The 17,925-nt window shown below is 39.9% G+C and overlaps 1 protein-coding gene across 1 annotated transcript in view; it reads left to right on the top strand.

Moving 5' to 3' along the window:
• Window positions 1-17,925, top strand: part of GRM1 (glutamate metabotropic receptor 1) — a 194,203-nt gene that overhangs the window by 30,974 nt on the left and 145,304 nt on the right. Inside the window, exon 2 of the mRNA XM_075499053.1 lies at window positions 10,112-10,361. Coding sequence (XP_075355168.1) covers window positions 10,112-10,361 — 250 coding nt within the window. The remainder of the gene's footprint in view (window positions 1-10,111; window positions 10,362-17,925) is intronic.

The raw sequence follows: 17,925 nt of genomic DNA, 5'->3' as shown, positions 1-17,925 counted from the left end.
TGCATTCCAGTTCTCTTTTCCTAGCCTTGCTCTTAAATTGTTAAAAATTTCTTTTTGTTTCTTATCTCTAGCTTTCAGACTCTGCATCTAAACCTTTCCAGCTTTCTTTATTTCTTCTTGTATCAATCCAAGAGCCAGAATTATTTAATATGTTATTCCAGGTTTCTTCCAGCTGTGCCGATATAATTGATTACAGATGATTGGTCATAATAGTAAAAATCAAAAGTAGGCTGTGAGTGAGGGTAGACAGTTCAGATAATATTAGGAAATTGTATTTATTTTCATCAAATTCTTTAATGGACATGTAAGGCAAAACAGCCACTGTCTTTCTGAAACATGTTTAAATTAAAACACAATTCTTTCTAAAATCACATAATTTTCTTCTGAATAATAAGATTACAATATCCAGGGATTTGATAAAGCATACATCAAAAAGTCTATCTATCTTCTCATCTGCAACAAACACCAGAACTTTATTCCATTTAGATGAACAGTTTCTCTGGTGATGGATAAGCTATGATTAGGTACAGTTTTTGGACAGAAGACTAAGATTTATTACTTAGATGTTGTTCCAAACCTGATATAATTCACATCTAGAGCTGTGGCTCACATAAACAGAAAGTATTGGTGTCTAAAAATCATACATAAGCCCAAATTGCCCAAAGGCCATGAACATTTAGCTCTGGGGTTATAGCTCAGGTCAGTAGCTTTTTGGATATTTGTTTCAATGATGCGTGTTAACAGACAGTAAGGAATAAAATGTCATACTTCATTTGGCCCTCTTAAAAATTAATAAACATGTGATAGCGTAGCCACTGAAATCAAGGACTTCGGTGCGAATAGTTCCAAGCACTAACTTCTCTTTAATGAGAAAATGAGTAGAAAATACACTTCAAAAAGTAATCTCATTTCTAACATACTTTCCAGATACTTCCTAAAGCCATTGATAATGTAGGTTATCGGGAAGTGTTCATAGTCTTGCTGACTCTTTATGGAGCAGCTCATGATGCTTGGCTCTCTAAGACCCAGTCCATGAAAACATATGATTTGTGAGTATCGGGTAGGATAGGTTCTCAAAAATAAAAATAACTATGTTTAACTCTCAAAATTGTGGGGAAAGGTCAGAAATTATGACCTCTCTGTGCCCTCAGGTTCAGAAACCAGATAACCAGTAGAAATATGTTTTTAAATTTCCATTCATTCCATTATGTTCAAACCTTCATGCATAAGAGGGTACATGTGTGCGTGATTTTTGCTTGCTCAAAGATGGCATCAATGTTTTAAATCTTGTGCTTGAAATGTGAGCTAAACTAAATGCATATTTGCCAAAATATGAGCAGAACTGAGCATATACTTTATTCCTTCTTTTTGAAATGTCTGCTCATATTGAAAAAAAAGAAAAGAGAATATTGTTCTCCTACTTTGATGTCCCTTTTAGGTATTGTTTCTACAGCTATATAACATATAAAATGATTTTACTAACTATAATATGCACAGCAAGCTTCGAAAAAACAATAGAGATTATTCATGGGTGAGTGTTAAAACTTTATTCTTATGTTTACTTTCTCCAGTCTCATCGAGAAACAGAAAACATCTGTGACCGCTTGTTCAACCAATGCTAATCAGCAGAACTAACCAACAGTTAGTGTTAGGCATCACTAGATTATTTTTAATACATTTTGAAGAAAACTGGAAGCTACTTACTGATAAGTCATGAACAGAAAGACTAAGTTCAGCAAGTAAATTTGTTAAAAGTGCTGTATATCAGTCAGGGTTGGAGCTGAAAAAGTTCCATTAGAATATGAATAAATCTCTAAAGCTCCTTGTTAGACACATAATAAATAAGCAGTCTTTGAATACATTTAGGAAAAAAATATTGGCATAAGACCACGTTTTGGCATTTCTCTTATTAGGGAAGTGCAATTTAGCACTAATACCCTCATTACTTCAGGGCTGACATCACCTGTGCTTGTATTTCTGACAAGAATATCAATTAGTTTTTCAAGATGATGCATCTGCCTCATTCAGGATGAAGGCTTAAATGTAACCACTGTATCCAGCAGCAGAGTTTTACTTACATTTGGGTCTTCTTTACTGAGATAATACATCACTATGGTGACCTGTAACCTAGCATTTACGAAAATCATGCAGATTTTCTTATCTGAAATATAGTTTCATCTCTCTGAAAACTTGGACTATGATAGGAATACTGTATTGTTTTATGGCTACAACAATTATCTAACTCCACCTTTTCATCTTCTGTTTTTATTTTCTTCCTTGTTGTGGTGGGTTGACCCTGGGTGGATGCCAGGGTCCCACCAAAGCTGCTCCATCACTCCCCTCCTCAGCTGGGCAGGGCAGAGAAAATATAACGAAAGCCTCATGGGTCGAGATAAGGACAGGGAGAGATCACTCACCAATTACCATCACAGGCAAAACAGACTCAACTTGGGGAAATTAGTTTAATTTATTATCAATCAAATCAGAGTAGGATAATGAGAAATAAAAACCAAATCTTAAAACAGCTTCCCCCACCCCTCCCTTCTTCCAGGCTCAGCTTTACTCCCGAGTTCTCTCCCTCCTCTTCCCCCCAGTGACGCAGGGGGATGGGGAATGGGGGTTGTGGTCAGCTCATCACACGTTGTCTCTGCTGCTCCTTCCTCCTCAGGGGAGGGCTCCTCACGCTTTTCCCCTGCTCCAGCGTGGGGTCCCTCCCATGGGAGACAGTCCTCCATGAAATTCTCCAACGTGAGTTGTTCCCACGGGCTGCAGTTATTCATGAACTGCTCCAGTGTGGGTCCCTTCCATGGGGTGCAGTCCTTCAGGAGCAGACTGCTCCAGCCTGGGTCCCCCACAGGGTCACAAGTCCTGCCAGCAAACCTGCTCCAGCGTGGGCTCCTCTCTCCACAGGTCCTGCCAGGAGCCTGCTCCAGCGCAGGCTTCCCACGGGGTCACAGCCTCCTTTGGGCACATCCACCTGCTCCAGCGTGGGGTCCTCCATGGGCTGCAGTGGATATCTGCTCCACCGTTCACCTCCTCCATGGGCTGCAGGGGACAGCCTGCCTCACCATGGTCTTCACCATGGGCTGCAGGGGAATCTCTGCTCTGGCTCCTGGAGCACCTCCTCCCCTCCTTCTCCACTGACCTCGGTGTCTGCAGAGTTGTTTCTCTTGCATATTCTCACTCCTCTCTTCGGCTGCAGTTGCTGTCGTGCAGGGCTTTTTTTCCCCCTTCTTAACTGTGTTATCCCAGAGGTGCTACCACCGTCGCTGGTGGGCTCAGCCTCGGCCAGCGGTGGGTCTGTCTTGGAGCCGGCTGGCATTGGCTCCATCGGACATAGGGGAAGCTTCTAGCAGCTCCTCACAGAAACCACCCCTGTAGCACCCGCCCCGCTACCAAAACCTTGCCACGCAAACCCAATACACTTGTACTCAGTTTTACTTGACTTTAGAAAATGAAAAGACCAGTCTGATCTCAACAGCTCACTTTTTACATTTCCAGAAGGGCCTTAAGGTCTGAAGAAAATAGGCTGTAAGCACAGATGGCAGAGGTCCTTAGGGTGCCAAAGATGACTCCGTTCATTCATTTAACACATCGTTCTGGCTTTTGTCAGGCTAAAGTGCAGTTGCTTTGAAATCTGTGGTGAACCCAGAAAACTTTGCTAAGATAGTTTAAAAGAATACAGAGTGTATACACTGCTATTTCAGTTTCTAGTAATGAGTTACCCTCTCCATAATTAAAGGACAGTGAGGCCTTCACCCAACGCAAAATCTCTCTAGCACTGGCAAAGAGAAATAACCGGCGAAATGTAAGGGAAATGCTGACTTCCACAGAGCCATGAGTTGGCCTGGGAGGCAAGCTGGTGGTGGTAAGGAGGTCTGTGATACCTATGGGCGGTAGCAGGTTAAAAGCAACTTTAGAACGAGGAGATGCTGGCTGGACCTGATCCAAGCCACAGGGAGCAGTGGGCAATCCAGCTGGTCTCCAGGAGAGGAATACCTGTAATGAGTATCTGCGACATTCAACTGGTATTAAACTGTCCTTAGGGTTCAATGTTGGAAGGACTTGTTTCTCTCTTCTTAAAACCATTGTACTTGGAGAAATCAAAATAGCTACTTCAGCATTCTTTGTAAAGCAATTTTTTTTTGCTCATCTATCTGCAAACTACTTAGAATAAAATAAGAGGTAGAGTTTTCCTTTTAAGCTTTGCAGTTAGACTGGGATTTTAGGTCTAGTGAAGTTTTTTCTTTTGGTATTTTCTCCACTATTTTGTCCTGACTGATAACAGAACTGGAGTTCACATTCATGCAAAATTCTTCTTATTGTAAAGTGGCCAGTCCTTTAGGGTTTGTGAAGTGCTCTCATAGTCTAACTTGCCTGCTTTGAAGTTGTCCCTTAAAATCAACTGAGGTGAGATATACTCAGTGAAGAAAGAAAATGATGTTGAGAAAGGTATCTGAACTCTGAAAAGAAACTGTGTGGTAAAGGGCTTTAGTTGGCAAAGTCAACATTAAGTGAAGAGGGTTCACTGAAAAAGGAAACACAAATCCTATTTGGAATAACTGATAACTAGTAAAAAGCAGCCCCTCCTGACATCACTGTGATTTTAGCCTTGAAAAAGATATTCTTGGGAAACATGGAAGTGTTTGATCTTTGCCCTTTCCACAGTGACAGAAAAGTCTGGCAGAGGAGGGACAGTGTCAGTTCAATGGTCTTGGAAGCCATGTGCCAACAGAGCTGCTTTCTATGAGTTTATGTTGTTAGTTATTTATGTGTGGGATCTACCAAAGTAACACACATGGACAGATCCATTTCTACAACTTCTCATTTTTTGTCAGTCTGCTATATTCAGGACATAAATGTAGACTTTGGCTTTTATTTTTAACTCTCCCAATCAAAGGTGTGGACAAATGGATGTAAGTGGTTGAATTATTACAGTTTAGAAAGTGACTGCTTGTCATCTGAGACACAGCTGATTAGGTATGTGTTCCCAACCTGTTACTAACATACTAGTTTAAATCTGATGGTTGAACTTTGTAATTTTAGTTTGCAATGGACTAAGAGCATCCACACGATTATTTAATATGGTTCAACTGATAAGAAACACATTAAAATGAGATAAATCAATCATTTTCTTATTAACGGACCCTATTCAAAGATGCCCTTGTGGCATAGGGAAACACAGGATGTTATAGGAGAGAAAACTGGTACTCTTTTTGCTGTTTTTTCTTTTTTTCTGTCCACTGGTCCAAAACCTTCCAGTCTTCCCAGGCTGTATTTGACAACTGTACAGTTACTGTCATATTTAATATTACCACTAGTTTTTACAAATTAGTTATTGCAACGTATCAGGAAGAAACTTAATAATCAGATCATGTCCTTGCTCTACTCTTCCCAAGTAAGCTGCCTTTCCAGTAGAGAAGCTTTTGAGTAGTTATTCCTTGCTGTTATGTCATGCAATCCTCTTGTTCTCCTCTTATTTTCTCTCTGCTAAAAACCAGTTAATTAGCTGAGGAAGAGAGATGTTTTATAGTGAATCAATACTGAACACTGAAACAAACTTCGTACCTCCAGCAATGTATCTACAAGCTCGGGAGAGGTGAACAAAGAAGTCATAATGTTGAGAGAGGAAAGAAGAGGACAGGGAATAGTTTCTCACTTGTTATTTGTGAAAAGGGGGACTTTCCTGCAATATGACTTGCCTCTCTAGTACCCTGCGTTGAAACTAGATTTTGTGGTTGTCTTATTGGTTCAATTCCTTCGCTATGTGTTTGCAGGGTATATGGTTTTTTTGTTTTCCCCTCTCAGCTAGATTGTGGTTACTGCTGCTGTTTAGAGGAATAAATGCAGCAAATAAGCTGCACTTTAAGCACTTTAATGGCAAGGAATAGGTGACCTCACCTGAAAGTACTGCTCATGGCCCAGGTAGGTGAAATATCTCTTGCTCCCTGCCTTTTGTTATTTAAGTGCATTGGAGCATTCTTCCAGGCACAGTCCTCTGCTGTGGGTTTTTGTTGTTTTTGTAGGTGTGTCTCTAAAGGGGTCTCTAAAAGGTAGTTGATATTTCCTATTGACACTGAAAGCAGAGTGAGAGAGAACAGTCTCAGTCTTCCTCTTCAGCATTACGGTTTTCTTTCTCTTTAAGATTTTTTTTTTAGAGAGGTGCTAGGCTATATTTCAAGGGGATATTCTCTGTAGCACAAATATGAACAGTTCACATTTCCTTATGCTGCCCCACAAATAATCCCTATGTTTGAATGAAATCAGACATTGATTTCTGCGGGACACACTGTTTTGGTTATAAGCCCCCTGAAAACACAGCACTTTCTGTCATGTGGCTTTGGAAGACCCACACAGCCACTCTGTGCATCCCTCAAGAAGACAATCTCCAGGATTCTCATAAGCTTCTGATTGCTGAGGCTACATTTCTGCTCCATTTCATAAATGAAAAATAAATGGTTCCCTTGACAAAGAGAATGGGGGTAAATTTGCCAAACAACTATAATAAAAAGAAGAGTATAAACCTTTTAGATGGTGCTCAAGGGTTCTGCTCCCCACACTGCTAAAGCGTTAATACAAGCAAATAGTATTACTTCCAGTGTAGCTGTGCCACAAATGTAATACTTACTGTCTCATAGGAGCAATTATGAGGCTAAATTTTTGTACTTTCTTCTTTTGTTTGTCTTCTGTTGATCAAGATAACATCTTTGATTTTTACTACAGCATCTTAATGTTTTTGTTAAGATATGTAATGCATGGAATGCAATGAGTGGGAATAATGCCCACTACATGTAGCTCTCACCAGCATCTTCAGATATGCGTATCCCTCTCAGGAATGGCTTTATCTAGGATTTTTACAGTGGTGAAGCAAAGCTGGTTTTGGCACTGAGAGAAGTGTCATGAAAATCCTCCTAGTAAAATTGCAGCCATGATAGGGTTAGAATTTACCTTTGCACTGCTGTACAGAGTCTGCTCGATGCATACAAGGAAAATATCTGGTTCTCTGAATAGGGTACAAGTTGAACAGAGCTAAAAAAAAAGAAAAAAATTGTTAAAAATTAGCAAGGTATTGTGGGGCTCAAAGTATGTTACTGGCTCACCTGGTTTTGGGTGCAGGTCAGAACAAAAATCAGTTGTTTGTAGCTTCACATAATAAATACTTGGGCTTTTCACAGTTGATTCTGGTAGCAAAAGGCAGTTGCAGATAAGACTGGATCTTTTCTTCAATGGCTCTTTCAAAGGAAAAATAGTCAGCCTATGGCCCTGTTGTAACTCTTCACTGACTACCATCTCAAGCAGATTTCTTTCATTACACATTTCCCCTCTCAGCTGTTGCATGCGTGTGGATTGAAATGGATGTACCCAGCAAGCTGGTACAGATGGATATGTTCTTGGCTGTTGCACAGAATTAATTAGTGTTTTCTATTCTATATATGCCTTTACATTGTGCATACCCCAGTAGCTGAGTGCATTGAACAATGTATCTAACATCTGTCACGTTCATTTTCTCCCTGATCCTTTCCCCTGGAGGGGGAAGGTGTGCAGCATGCTGTCTTGCTTTGGGAGCAGAGCAAACAGACTTTGAGAGGACCTCCTGGGTCAAGTCTCGTCTCTGGCTGTTGCAGACATCTACGTTATATAATGCTCTTGTGAGCTGAGCAAGCGCGTGTCTATCATCAGGTTTCTTTCTTCGTACTGCTTTGGAAAGCTGTTCCACTACTTTCATGTAAGGGTTAGAAAGCTTTCATTTTCAGCTTCAGATTGTTTCTGCCTTGTTTTTTGCTTATTTAATCTTGTGTCAATGTTGTTCTCAATCTTAATTAGCTTTTTTCCTTCTAGGCTCTTTATCACACTTACTGAATTTATAGGCAACAATCTTACTTCCTCTTAGCCTATATTTTGGTAGGCTGTTGTACTATTAGTACAGGTATGACTGTGTTTGAGGTAATTGTTATTCCATCAAAATTAAAGCTGGGAAAAATCATTCCAAGTGGATTTAATTTTTCATTTGTTGAAATCATTAACTTGAACTACACAACAGAGTTAGTGCTGTAATGATGTATGAGAAAATCCCATCCTACCTTAATATTTAGGTAGGAAACCTACTACATTTATTTTCTAATATGCATTGCTTAAACATCTAAGAAGATTCAGTTTAGTCCCCTGGCTCACCTTAGGTAAGACTTCTTTAAGAATAATCCTACTGGTTTCAAATGAATCTGTGTTGCATAAAGTTCCACATGAAATTGGGAGATATATCCTAATTTCCTTCCAAAGCATAAGGTGCTTGCTAATGGGAAGTCAGCAATGAGGCTGTCCTGCTTCAGTCTGGGACCTGAGGAAAGTCATAAAAACAGTACGGCTCAAACTGCCCAGCCTCAGGTCCTGGGGTAAATCCCTTGGTGACTGCAGGTTATGGCCTATAAATACATGAAAATGTCTCCACCTGTGTCCTTCTCAGCATATGACAAGCCCTATACAAGGCCACAGCATTTACTGAAGTGCAGGGTCCTGGGATGGGGCTGCAGTGCTGAGCCCACAGTGGGGGCTGCTTGGTGGTGTGTTCCCACTAGGCACAGCTCTTCTTCTCTTCTCCACTCCCCCCAGCCATGCAAGGCCATGGCATTGTTCCTGCTCTGGAGTGCGTCTGGCTCACAGACAAAAAAGCAGACTGACCTGCTTGCTGTATCTGGCGTCGACTCACAGATTGGAAAAGAGGCCATTCTACTGTGCTGCACATTTGTGAGAAACTAGGGCAGTTTGGTGCAAAAGGCTGTGGGACTTGAGTTTTGTGTTTGACACTAGATCTGGCAGGCTTGGCTGCATTCTAGTATGGCTATGACTGTCATAGTGTGTCTGCATAGTGTGTCTTATCTGCTGCAAACAATCCACGTTTCTGGAAAAATGCACTTATTTTTGTTGGATTTATAAAGAATGCCTGAACTGTCTCTTGCTGAATTTTCTCCCTGGTAGCGTTTTGAGTTGTTGTGATTTTTTTTTTGTGGAAGAAGTTAGGCTGATTCAGAAGTCTTCCTCATTGCAATTTGCTGTTTCAAACTATTGCTGCAAAGGGGGAAGATGGACCTCTTCAGTCATCCCTGGCTTGAAAAGGTCTGCATCTAGAAGTGATCAGCATATCTGATGTTACTTCCTCAATACATTAAGCAAACATTACGAATGTGGATAGCATAAAATTCATGCTTCTCTTTTTGAACCATTTCTTGTTACTGTTAATAGACTTTTTTTGTAATCCGTCTGCTCCTCTTGCCTGATTGATGTTCATCATAAATCCTGTGCTCATGGCAGGCATAAAATATTCAAAGAAAACTTGAGATTTCACCTGTCTCTATAGCTGAAAGCAGTCTGAGTTTTGTAAAGCTGTTGATTTGGCTTCCAAAATGTATAAATAGAAAAATGAAGGGAACTTGAGAATCAGCTTTGATACTGTCTGGACCACAAAGTTCAAATATTTCTATATTAGGAAGAGTTATTTCTGAAGTTCTTACAGATAGAAAGTCTCCTATTCCAAGAGAAACATCGAGCCTAAATTTTAACTGCCAGTTAAGATTAGTGTAAGTGGCTTTCAAAAGTGGTAAATGGTCAGTCAGATTTGTGTAAGTGGCTTTCAAAATGCTACCAGATCAGTATGTTTTAAGTTTACATCTATCTTTCATTCACTTTTATGAGCGTGGACTGCATGTGGTACAGAATGGCTTGGAACAAAATCCTTTTTTCTCTTTACTGTGATTGTTTTCCTGGACTAACACAACTGTTATTTTTGCCATAGAAATGTTAGTAAAACTTTATCCTTACTGTCTGAGCTGTCTTTGTCCCCTTTTCTACCAATCCATCCCTTGTTTGCCTTTAATATCCACTGGTAAATCAATGTAAGAAAAGAAACTTGCAGTCTCCAGGTCAGTTAAGACCTTCTGGTACGTGGGTATCTTGTTGCTCCACTGAACTCCGAGTATGTTCATTTTGGTGGACTTCCTTTGCTCTTCCTTCTGCTAGTTGATTTTTTTGGAGGAAAACTAACCCATTCCCATCACAGCCCCCCTTAACTGGTTAAATGCATGATATAATATAAGCTTTTTTTTTTTTTTAAAAACAGGAAATTATGGGGAAAGTGGAATGGAAGCCTTCAAAGAGCTGGCTGCCCAAGAGGGTCTCTGCATTGCTCACTCTGACAAGATCTACAGCAATGCTGGGGAAAAGAGCTTTGATCGCCTGCTCCGCAAGCTGCGAGAAAGGTTACCCAAGGCTAGAGTGGTGGTTTGCTTCTGCGAGGGAATGACAGTGAGGGGGATCCTCATCGCCATGAGGCGCCTGGGAGTGCTTGGGGAGTTCCTGCTAATTGGAAGGTAAGGCTCTGAGTGTGATTCCTCTGCCCGTCCTCTCCCTCTCATCCTGCAGGCAGTCCTTTCATTTCAGAACCATGCAACTCAGGCTACCCGTAATTTCCATATTTTCTTGTCTAATGAATGAAAAGAAGTGACAAGATGGTAGAGCAGATCTCAGGAAGGGGATATGAAGATGTATGTCAACTTAATCGGTGGTGTTAACTTTTGCTGAAGTAAATATTAATTACTAACTGGTTTATATGGATATATGATGTTAGTGTTTTTGTGCTTTTGTGCACTCTAGAGGAATGTTTCATACACAGATTTTGTAATCAAAATAGGGACTGAAGAATTCTGGTTTCAGAATGTGATCTGGAAGTGTGACATGTGACAAAATGCATTTCAATAAGGATGTCTCCTGATAATTTGAAACCCCAAATTATTGAATGGTTTTGATTACTTGAACTTTTTTCAGTGTCTTATGATTACAACCTGGCATTCTCAGTTATACACTTTTTTCTGATCTTTGCTGTTGAAAGCTAGGGCACTGATATTACACAGACTTGTTTGTTTTTTAAAACATCAAATTTGCAGATGGCCAAGTCAGTATATATGTGTGTTTTTATATTACCAGAGTAACAGTGCAGATGTGTACTGGACAGGCAAAGACCACCTCTATCAAAATGAGAACAGTTGCTTTTTTCTTCTAGAGTTTATCAGTTCTTTGTAGATATTCACTAAAATATGGTCAACTATAGTTCTATCACATATGGTCTATCCACATTTCCATTTTTATGATAGTTCTTATTTTGAGGCTTCTTTGACTTTCACCTTGATTTTTGCAATGTCTTTATGTGTGGTTTTCTGTTTGAATGAATCTTGTTCAAATGATGAGGGCTGACTCTTTCTGGCTTGTCTGTTAGATTGATAATGTCTTTTTTAATCCTTCTATTTACTCTTTGTTTCTTTCTTATCTATTGTTTAAACACCATTCCTTCAAGGCCTCTGACAGGTGTCTCCTTACCTACTTAGCTTCTGTTGCCATCTTATTCTGTTGTCATTTGGATCTATCAGACTTCTCTTTGTCCCTTTCTCTCCCTAAAGTCTTTCTGTCTGTCATTGTTGTGACTGGGATGCTCTCCTTTAGCCCTGCATTATAATATTGGTCTTTCCCTGACTGCATCGGTCCTCAAAACCCACAGTTATGATTTTTATAAGTCAGATAGCTAATCTGGCCCAAGTAATCATCTGAAAGCAATCAATGGCTCTCCTTTCATCATTTATTTTTGTTGCAGTCTTTGATTGCAATCTATTTGGATCAGAGACTGTATCTCTAGAAGGGTGTGTAGATAAGATATAGCACATTTGGAAAGCCATCAGCATTAAAATGAAACAAGTAGTAAGGCGGTATTGAAAATGGTATTATGTTTTAGATTTGTGCATGTGCTTTTTGTCTGCACATTTGTGTCTGTGCTTTTCGTCATTCAATATGCATCATTTGAAATGAATAATGGAATGCTTCAAGAATGATATGTTTTAAGTATGTTTTTTCAGTGAACTGAAGAAACTAACTACAATAAAATTAGACTGGGTGACAGCATCCCTGGTCATTTTGTAAATGCCCTGCAGCTTTAGGCAATGCTGTGCTTTCTTCATGTATTGTTGTCCCTCTGTAGTGGTGTCTTATTGTTCACCTGATTTTGGTGCTCTCTCTTGATGCTGTCCATACAGGGAGCCATAGGAAATGAGTCTCCTACATTAAGCACCCAAACTAGGTACTTTGGTGGTACAAACCTTAGTTTTCCTATTAGGTCATTTACTTGATCCCCTACTCCAAGGATATGTGGAACATTTTAACTTGAAATTTTGACTAAAAGCCTTTACCAAGCATAATGCTACTCTATTTAGTTCAATTGTTTGTCTCAGAATCTGCCCAACAGCATTACTCTGAACTTTTTGTCAGAACTTCTCACCTATTAAATACTAATAATGGAATTTCTTTGGAAATCACAATGCATTTTTCAGATAGGTTTTCACAAACCCTTCTTTTATGCTGGTAACTGAGTATGGGAGACTCCTTTTTAGGGCCGGGTGGGCTGTTCTGATTGTAAAACAGGCTGGCTATTGCTTTGCATATTCTGGATTGTGCCCAACAGCTGGCTGAAATAAAAAGTATTATAGGGCTTGCACATGTTTTATATGTGCTTGCAGAACTAAAAGAAAAGACATTTTCTTTGAATTGTCCTAATTAAGTGATTTTTAAAAATGGCAAATCTAGCAAACTTATTCACAAGTAAGTTGTAGCAAAACTGCAGTGATATGAATTTGGTCATCTATATACAAACAGGAACCAAGGCATGCATTAACATTGCTCTGACATGCTGTTTAATCTTTTTTATTCAAGCACCCAGCTAAGCAAAAAACCAAAAGCCTTTTAAGAACATTCTTTTAATTGAGGGAAGTGGGATTGAATGTGAAATCAAGATCTTTTGCAATAATGAGCTAAACAAAGCCTTTAATTTACCCACAGGTTTATTATCAGCCACACTGTATCAACCCCGTACTCTGCTCTGACTCACTGTAAAGAGGAAGCCTTTACAAAGGGACACCTGGCTAAACAGCTCTCTTCCTGCTCTATCTTCAGTATCGCTATCGATCAAAGCAGACAGGAACAGCTTAGCTTAACTAAATTCAAGGTATCAGAAAGAGAGCTTGGAACTAAATTTGACTTCAATCTGGGAACGATACACTGGAAATTATAGGGGGTTACACTGAGCCAGGACTGGGTTGTCAGATACTGGGGACTTTTCCAGGATGGGCTGACTCTTCTCAGGCATGGAGTTAGGACCCTATTTGTGCTGTATCTAAGCAAGTGTTCCCAAATTCAGATTGGAGATCTAACTAGAAGTTCAATCTCCTTCGCTACTGAAAGTGGGAGTCTGTTGTATTAGTGAGAAGAAAGGGAATTCCTATTTCTGAATCTGGAGGGAAGCTGGGATTAAGACAGGACAGGAGAAGAGGTTACGGTCCTGCCTGAGGGAGAATGGAGGAAGTTCTGAAATCGATAGTGTCCAAATGTAGTGGAGAGTTCAGTGAGAAAATTTATTAAGGTATGAAATTAAGCATGATGAAGCTTTAAAAAGTGGCTGATAATCAAAGGGAAAGGAGAAGGCAAAAATTGATCGTGGCTCTGTGTAAAAACAATGATTGGAATAGTCTTGGAGTAACCAAAGGCAAAAGTTATGCTAAGAAAATAAACTGTACTCTTAAGGGAATGCAGGTGATAGCTCTTTTAGCAGAAATTAGTTTTGATGTGAAGAGACTATGTAAAAAGATACTCAACATCATGTGTCTAATCATGCTTATGCAGGCCACTGGGTTTTATAAGTATCATTGATGATTAGTATGCATCAATTAAATTTTGTGAGAATCTTGCAAGATGGATGAATCTCCTGTATATCCCCTGGGATGATGCATCAAGGCAAGGCATGTAACTGACTTTCCAGCATCTGTGTGGGTAATGCAAAGCAAATGAAAGATGCAAATGAAATCCCCAATTTTAAGAGTTACTCTGAGATCACTGGAGAAGAGACATGTTAGATAAATAGTTGGAAATCAAAATGCTCTTTTGCAATTTGATGATCTCTCAAACTCCTACACACAAGGGTTTGTGTAAACGTATGAGGAACTTTAGGAAGGAAGGAAGGGGTATATTAGTGCACATGCTATTTTTCAATATAACACTTGGTAATGGACTATGTACCGCTTTACTTCCATAGGCTTTCCAATTCATGGCCTTCATTAATATCGCTCTATGGGCTGTTGTAGAACTATGAATTTTAGGTGTTGGTAGGGTGACCTCTCCTGAAAGTTTGGACACTTGACAGTGAAGATACAGCTGGATTCTCTGCTGTGAACCCAGTGCATGACAGAAGGCCAGTCAGTTCTTTTTCTATATCATAATAAAACCGTTTTAGCATAGGGTGACAGAGCTTTCAGGATGCACAATGTCATGAAATTTTTCCTGACTGCCCTCCCTTCACAAGCCAATATTAATAATGGTGTTTTGGGCATTTAACTTCACACTTTCTAAAATATTGACAAGGCCTTGTCATGTAAGCTGTTTGGTCCTGTTATCTGACATTGTTGGATATGTGGAACCTGATTTCATCCAGGTGTAAGAGTAATCAACTTGTTGGTCAGTTGACAGAGAAACACGCAATGACATGGTCAATCCCTGGGTGACAGGGTGTGTGGGAGGATTTGGGCAGGTACCTAGGGCAGTTATCACCTTCCAAAGCCTGGGATTTTATGCCTGAACAGGCATGTAATCCCACTGAATTGGTGCACCACTTGACAGAAGAGTGCCTTGCCTACCTGAATGAGACCCATCAGTTCCTAGCACTGTGACTGTGACTACTGAGCCTCTGTTCAGCTCCATCGGAGCAGAGGAAGGAGGGCCTCTAAATCTGAGGACACCATGGTTAAGACAGGGACCCAAACCCTATCTACAGTAATCACCCCCATAGTCAAAAAGAAAAACTAGAAGCAGAAATTGACAGGTCCATAGCATCGATTAGTAAGGGAGGAGGAAGAGTCTGATCAGGAAGCTGGTGCTTTGGCAAAGAAACAGGAGAAGGAGGTGACAGAAGTCACTCTATAGGCAGAAATCACCTGGTCCCTGAGTGAACTTTGAGATATGTGGAAGGATTGTATCTGCCAGCCAGGCAAATGGATTGCTGCCTGGTTGCTTAGATGCTGGGATACTGGGGCTGACAGGAATTAGAAGGTAAGGAAGCCCAGAAGCTGGTCCCACTGGGGACCAGGGAAGAGACAAAGAAATCAGAAGAGGCACAACAATCCACAACCTTTGGAGGTGGCTCCTGTCGAGCATGAAGGCAAGGTACCTCCTCAGGGATGATCTTGTAAATTTCTGAGGGAAGCAGACCACCGTGGAGAAAGGTGGTCTTTTAATTTGTGTCTTTGTTTATCACTATCCAAATCTATTTTAAGTGGCAATAAATTTAATTCTTTTGCCCCAAGTTAAGTCTCTTTTGCCTGTGATGGTAACTGTTAAGCAATCTCCCTGTCTTTATTTTGACCCATGAGATCTTTCATCCTAGTTTCTACCCTTGTCCTGTTGGGTGGGGTAGTTGGCAAGAACTTGGCAAGAACAAGGGGGTAGGTGGGCATTTGGCTGCTGACCGAGGCTAACCCACCACAGATTACATAGATTGCACTGCCAACAGCATGATGACAGCTATTTCTCTTTCTCTTTCATTCAGTTCTGACATCACAAACATCATAAATAACACAGAGTATCACAAATACCACCTTCCATATCTGGCTAAAAACATACCTTCCATATCTGCCTTTCTCTTCCTCCCAGATGAGTCCCTAGTGCCAGTAGCTCATGCATTACCTACAAATTGACTGAGAATATTCTGCTGCTAGATTGGGATGTTTTTCTTAAAGAAGATGACCATCAAAGGATGTTACTGTTCTTTTAAGTTAGGCTAGCTGAAGGAAAGATGCTGTAGTCTGTCTCCAATTCATGGTGTCTTCATTTACCACGGGGCTGCCCCACGTTAATGAAAAATCAATGAGAAATGTCCACGTTCTCCCAAAGGAGCTGAGGTGCTTTGCAAGACCAATGTGTTTAACTCCATTTCCAAAAAATATAATTAGCTATTCTTAAGTACATAAAAGATTACAAAGAAATCAGTAAAAGCCAACAGTATGTTGTCAATGGGGACACCCCTCCACCCCCACCTTATGCTAGCCTAGATTATCTAGGATAGGTTTGGGCCTTGTAAAGCTGGCAAAAATAATAGATATCACACGGTGTTGCTCGTGACAGTGTTTTACGCCAACTTGCTATGAGTGGAAATGTGGTGTTAAGAAAACTGGTAGTAATCCAGCATTGCCAAATGGATACAATAGAACCCAAACCACTAGCATACGGTGTGCTTTTTTTTTGGGAGGGTAGTCTGAGTGATAAAACTGAGTGGTTTGAAAGCCTAAAGTAAAGACAACAACACAAGTGGCATGCTGACAAATAGGAAGATAGTCATTTAAGCAGCAAAAGGTTTACTTTTCATGCTGTTTACAGCAGAAAGAGGACTGTTTTATCTGTGTGGTGCCTCCAGGGCCAGAGAGGCTCAGAATGACTGTTACGAATGAGTCTGTTGCTGCTGACACTCCAAGTTAGTGGAAGACTCTGTATTTAAATAGATGTCTAGATGTAATCAGAGGTTTAGCTGGGTTTGGATTCAAATTGCTGGATTAACATTCAGGTAGATTCCATGAAACGCTGAAATAATTCATGATCAATGTTCAAGTACATTCAAAGTCTAACTGAAGTTGGCAGTTACGTAAAATATTGTTAATGAAGATAGTCCCACCTGGCAACTTCAGCCCTTTTCCTGAACATTATCAAGGTTGGTAATAGGATCCATTGCTAATTTTAAAATCTGGAACCTCAGCACATGTCAGTCTCTACAAATTTGTATTCCTTATCCATTTGTGGTTCAATCTGTAGTTGCAGTCTAGCACCTGTTAACTATGATGAGAATTTGTAATTGGTGTGGATGAAAACAGCATTGCATGATACAAGAATACTACGAACAAGCATGTTTTGTTTAACTTCTAATCTAAAATAACATCAGTCCATGTTAAAATGGGATTACACGTCAAGTGCCAATTAAATAGGCATATATTAGAGCAGAACTGCATTTGATTTGAGTTTCTCTGTAAATTGCTTTTAGAGCTCACCAATAGCCATTCCATGGCTGTTGCTTGTTGATAGTGATGATGAATTAGATGTAAGATTAAGGTTTACTTAGCTGGGATTTTAGAGAGCACTTCCGTGCTGATATTGACAACAGGAACAATGTTCACTTCTTCAGAGACACAGACAAGAAAGTACAAGAAATGTACCTATAGTTTTTGATGGTAAAATGGGATTTAAGTATTACAGTGGGCAATTTTTTAAATTTTTTTTTTTCTTTTCACTTCCTTCTCCCTTCTATGTGACATGAGCTAAACTAGGTTTTGGATATAATCAAACCTCTCTCTTTCATATGGGCATCCAGAATTAGTTTCAAAAGCATGTATTAACTCTTAGATACATCTGTGGATACACTCAGTGTTTTTAATGAGGATGACATTTTCAAAAGTTGTAGGTGAGATATTGGTGCTTTTGAATTATTACTAAATTGTATTAAAATGCCCTTTTTTTTTGTAACTCAAAATGAGATAGTGTCTGCTAAAAATAGGTATGAAATAGTAAATTTCAGCCATGGTCTCTCTACGTTATTCCTAGTTCTTCATGGAAGACTTTAACACATAATTTCCAGTATGATGCTTGCTAAAGTGAATCCACTTTAGAGGAAACAGATCATATCACTAACAAGTATGAGACTGTGTTCCAGCAGTCCATGTAAATTCCTGTCCCAGATTGTCCAAGAGAGGTCCCATACTAACAGACATGAAATACTAGGTCTCCAATAGCTTGAAGACATGGGAAAAAGCCCAAACCCTTCATCACAATCTTCATTCCAGGTTGATTGTCCCATATGATCTT

Source organism: Mycteria americana, chromosome 3, assembly GCF_035582795.1.
Source record: "Mycteria americana isolate JAX WOST 10 ecotype Jacksonville Zoo and Gardens chromosome 3, USCA_MyAme_1.0, whole genome shotgun sequence".
Classification (NCBI taxonomy): Eukaryota; Metazoa; Chordata; class Aves; order Ciconiiformes; family Ciconiidae; genus Mycteria; species Mycteria americana.
The sequence above is the reverse complement of the archived record's forward strand: the minus strand, read 5'-3'. Positions and strand labels throughout refer to the sequence as shown.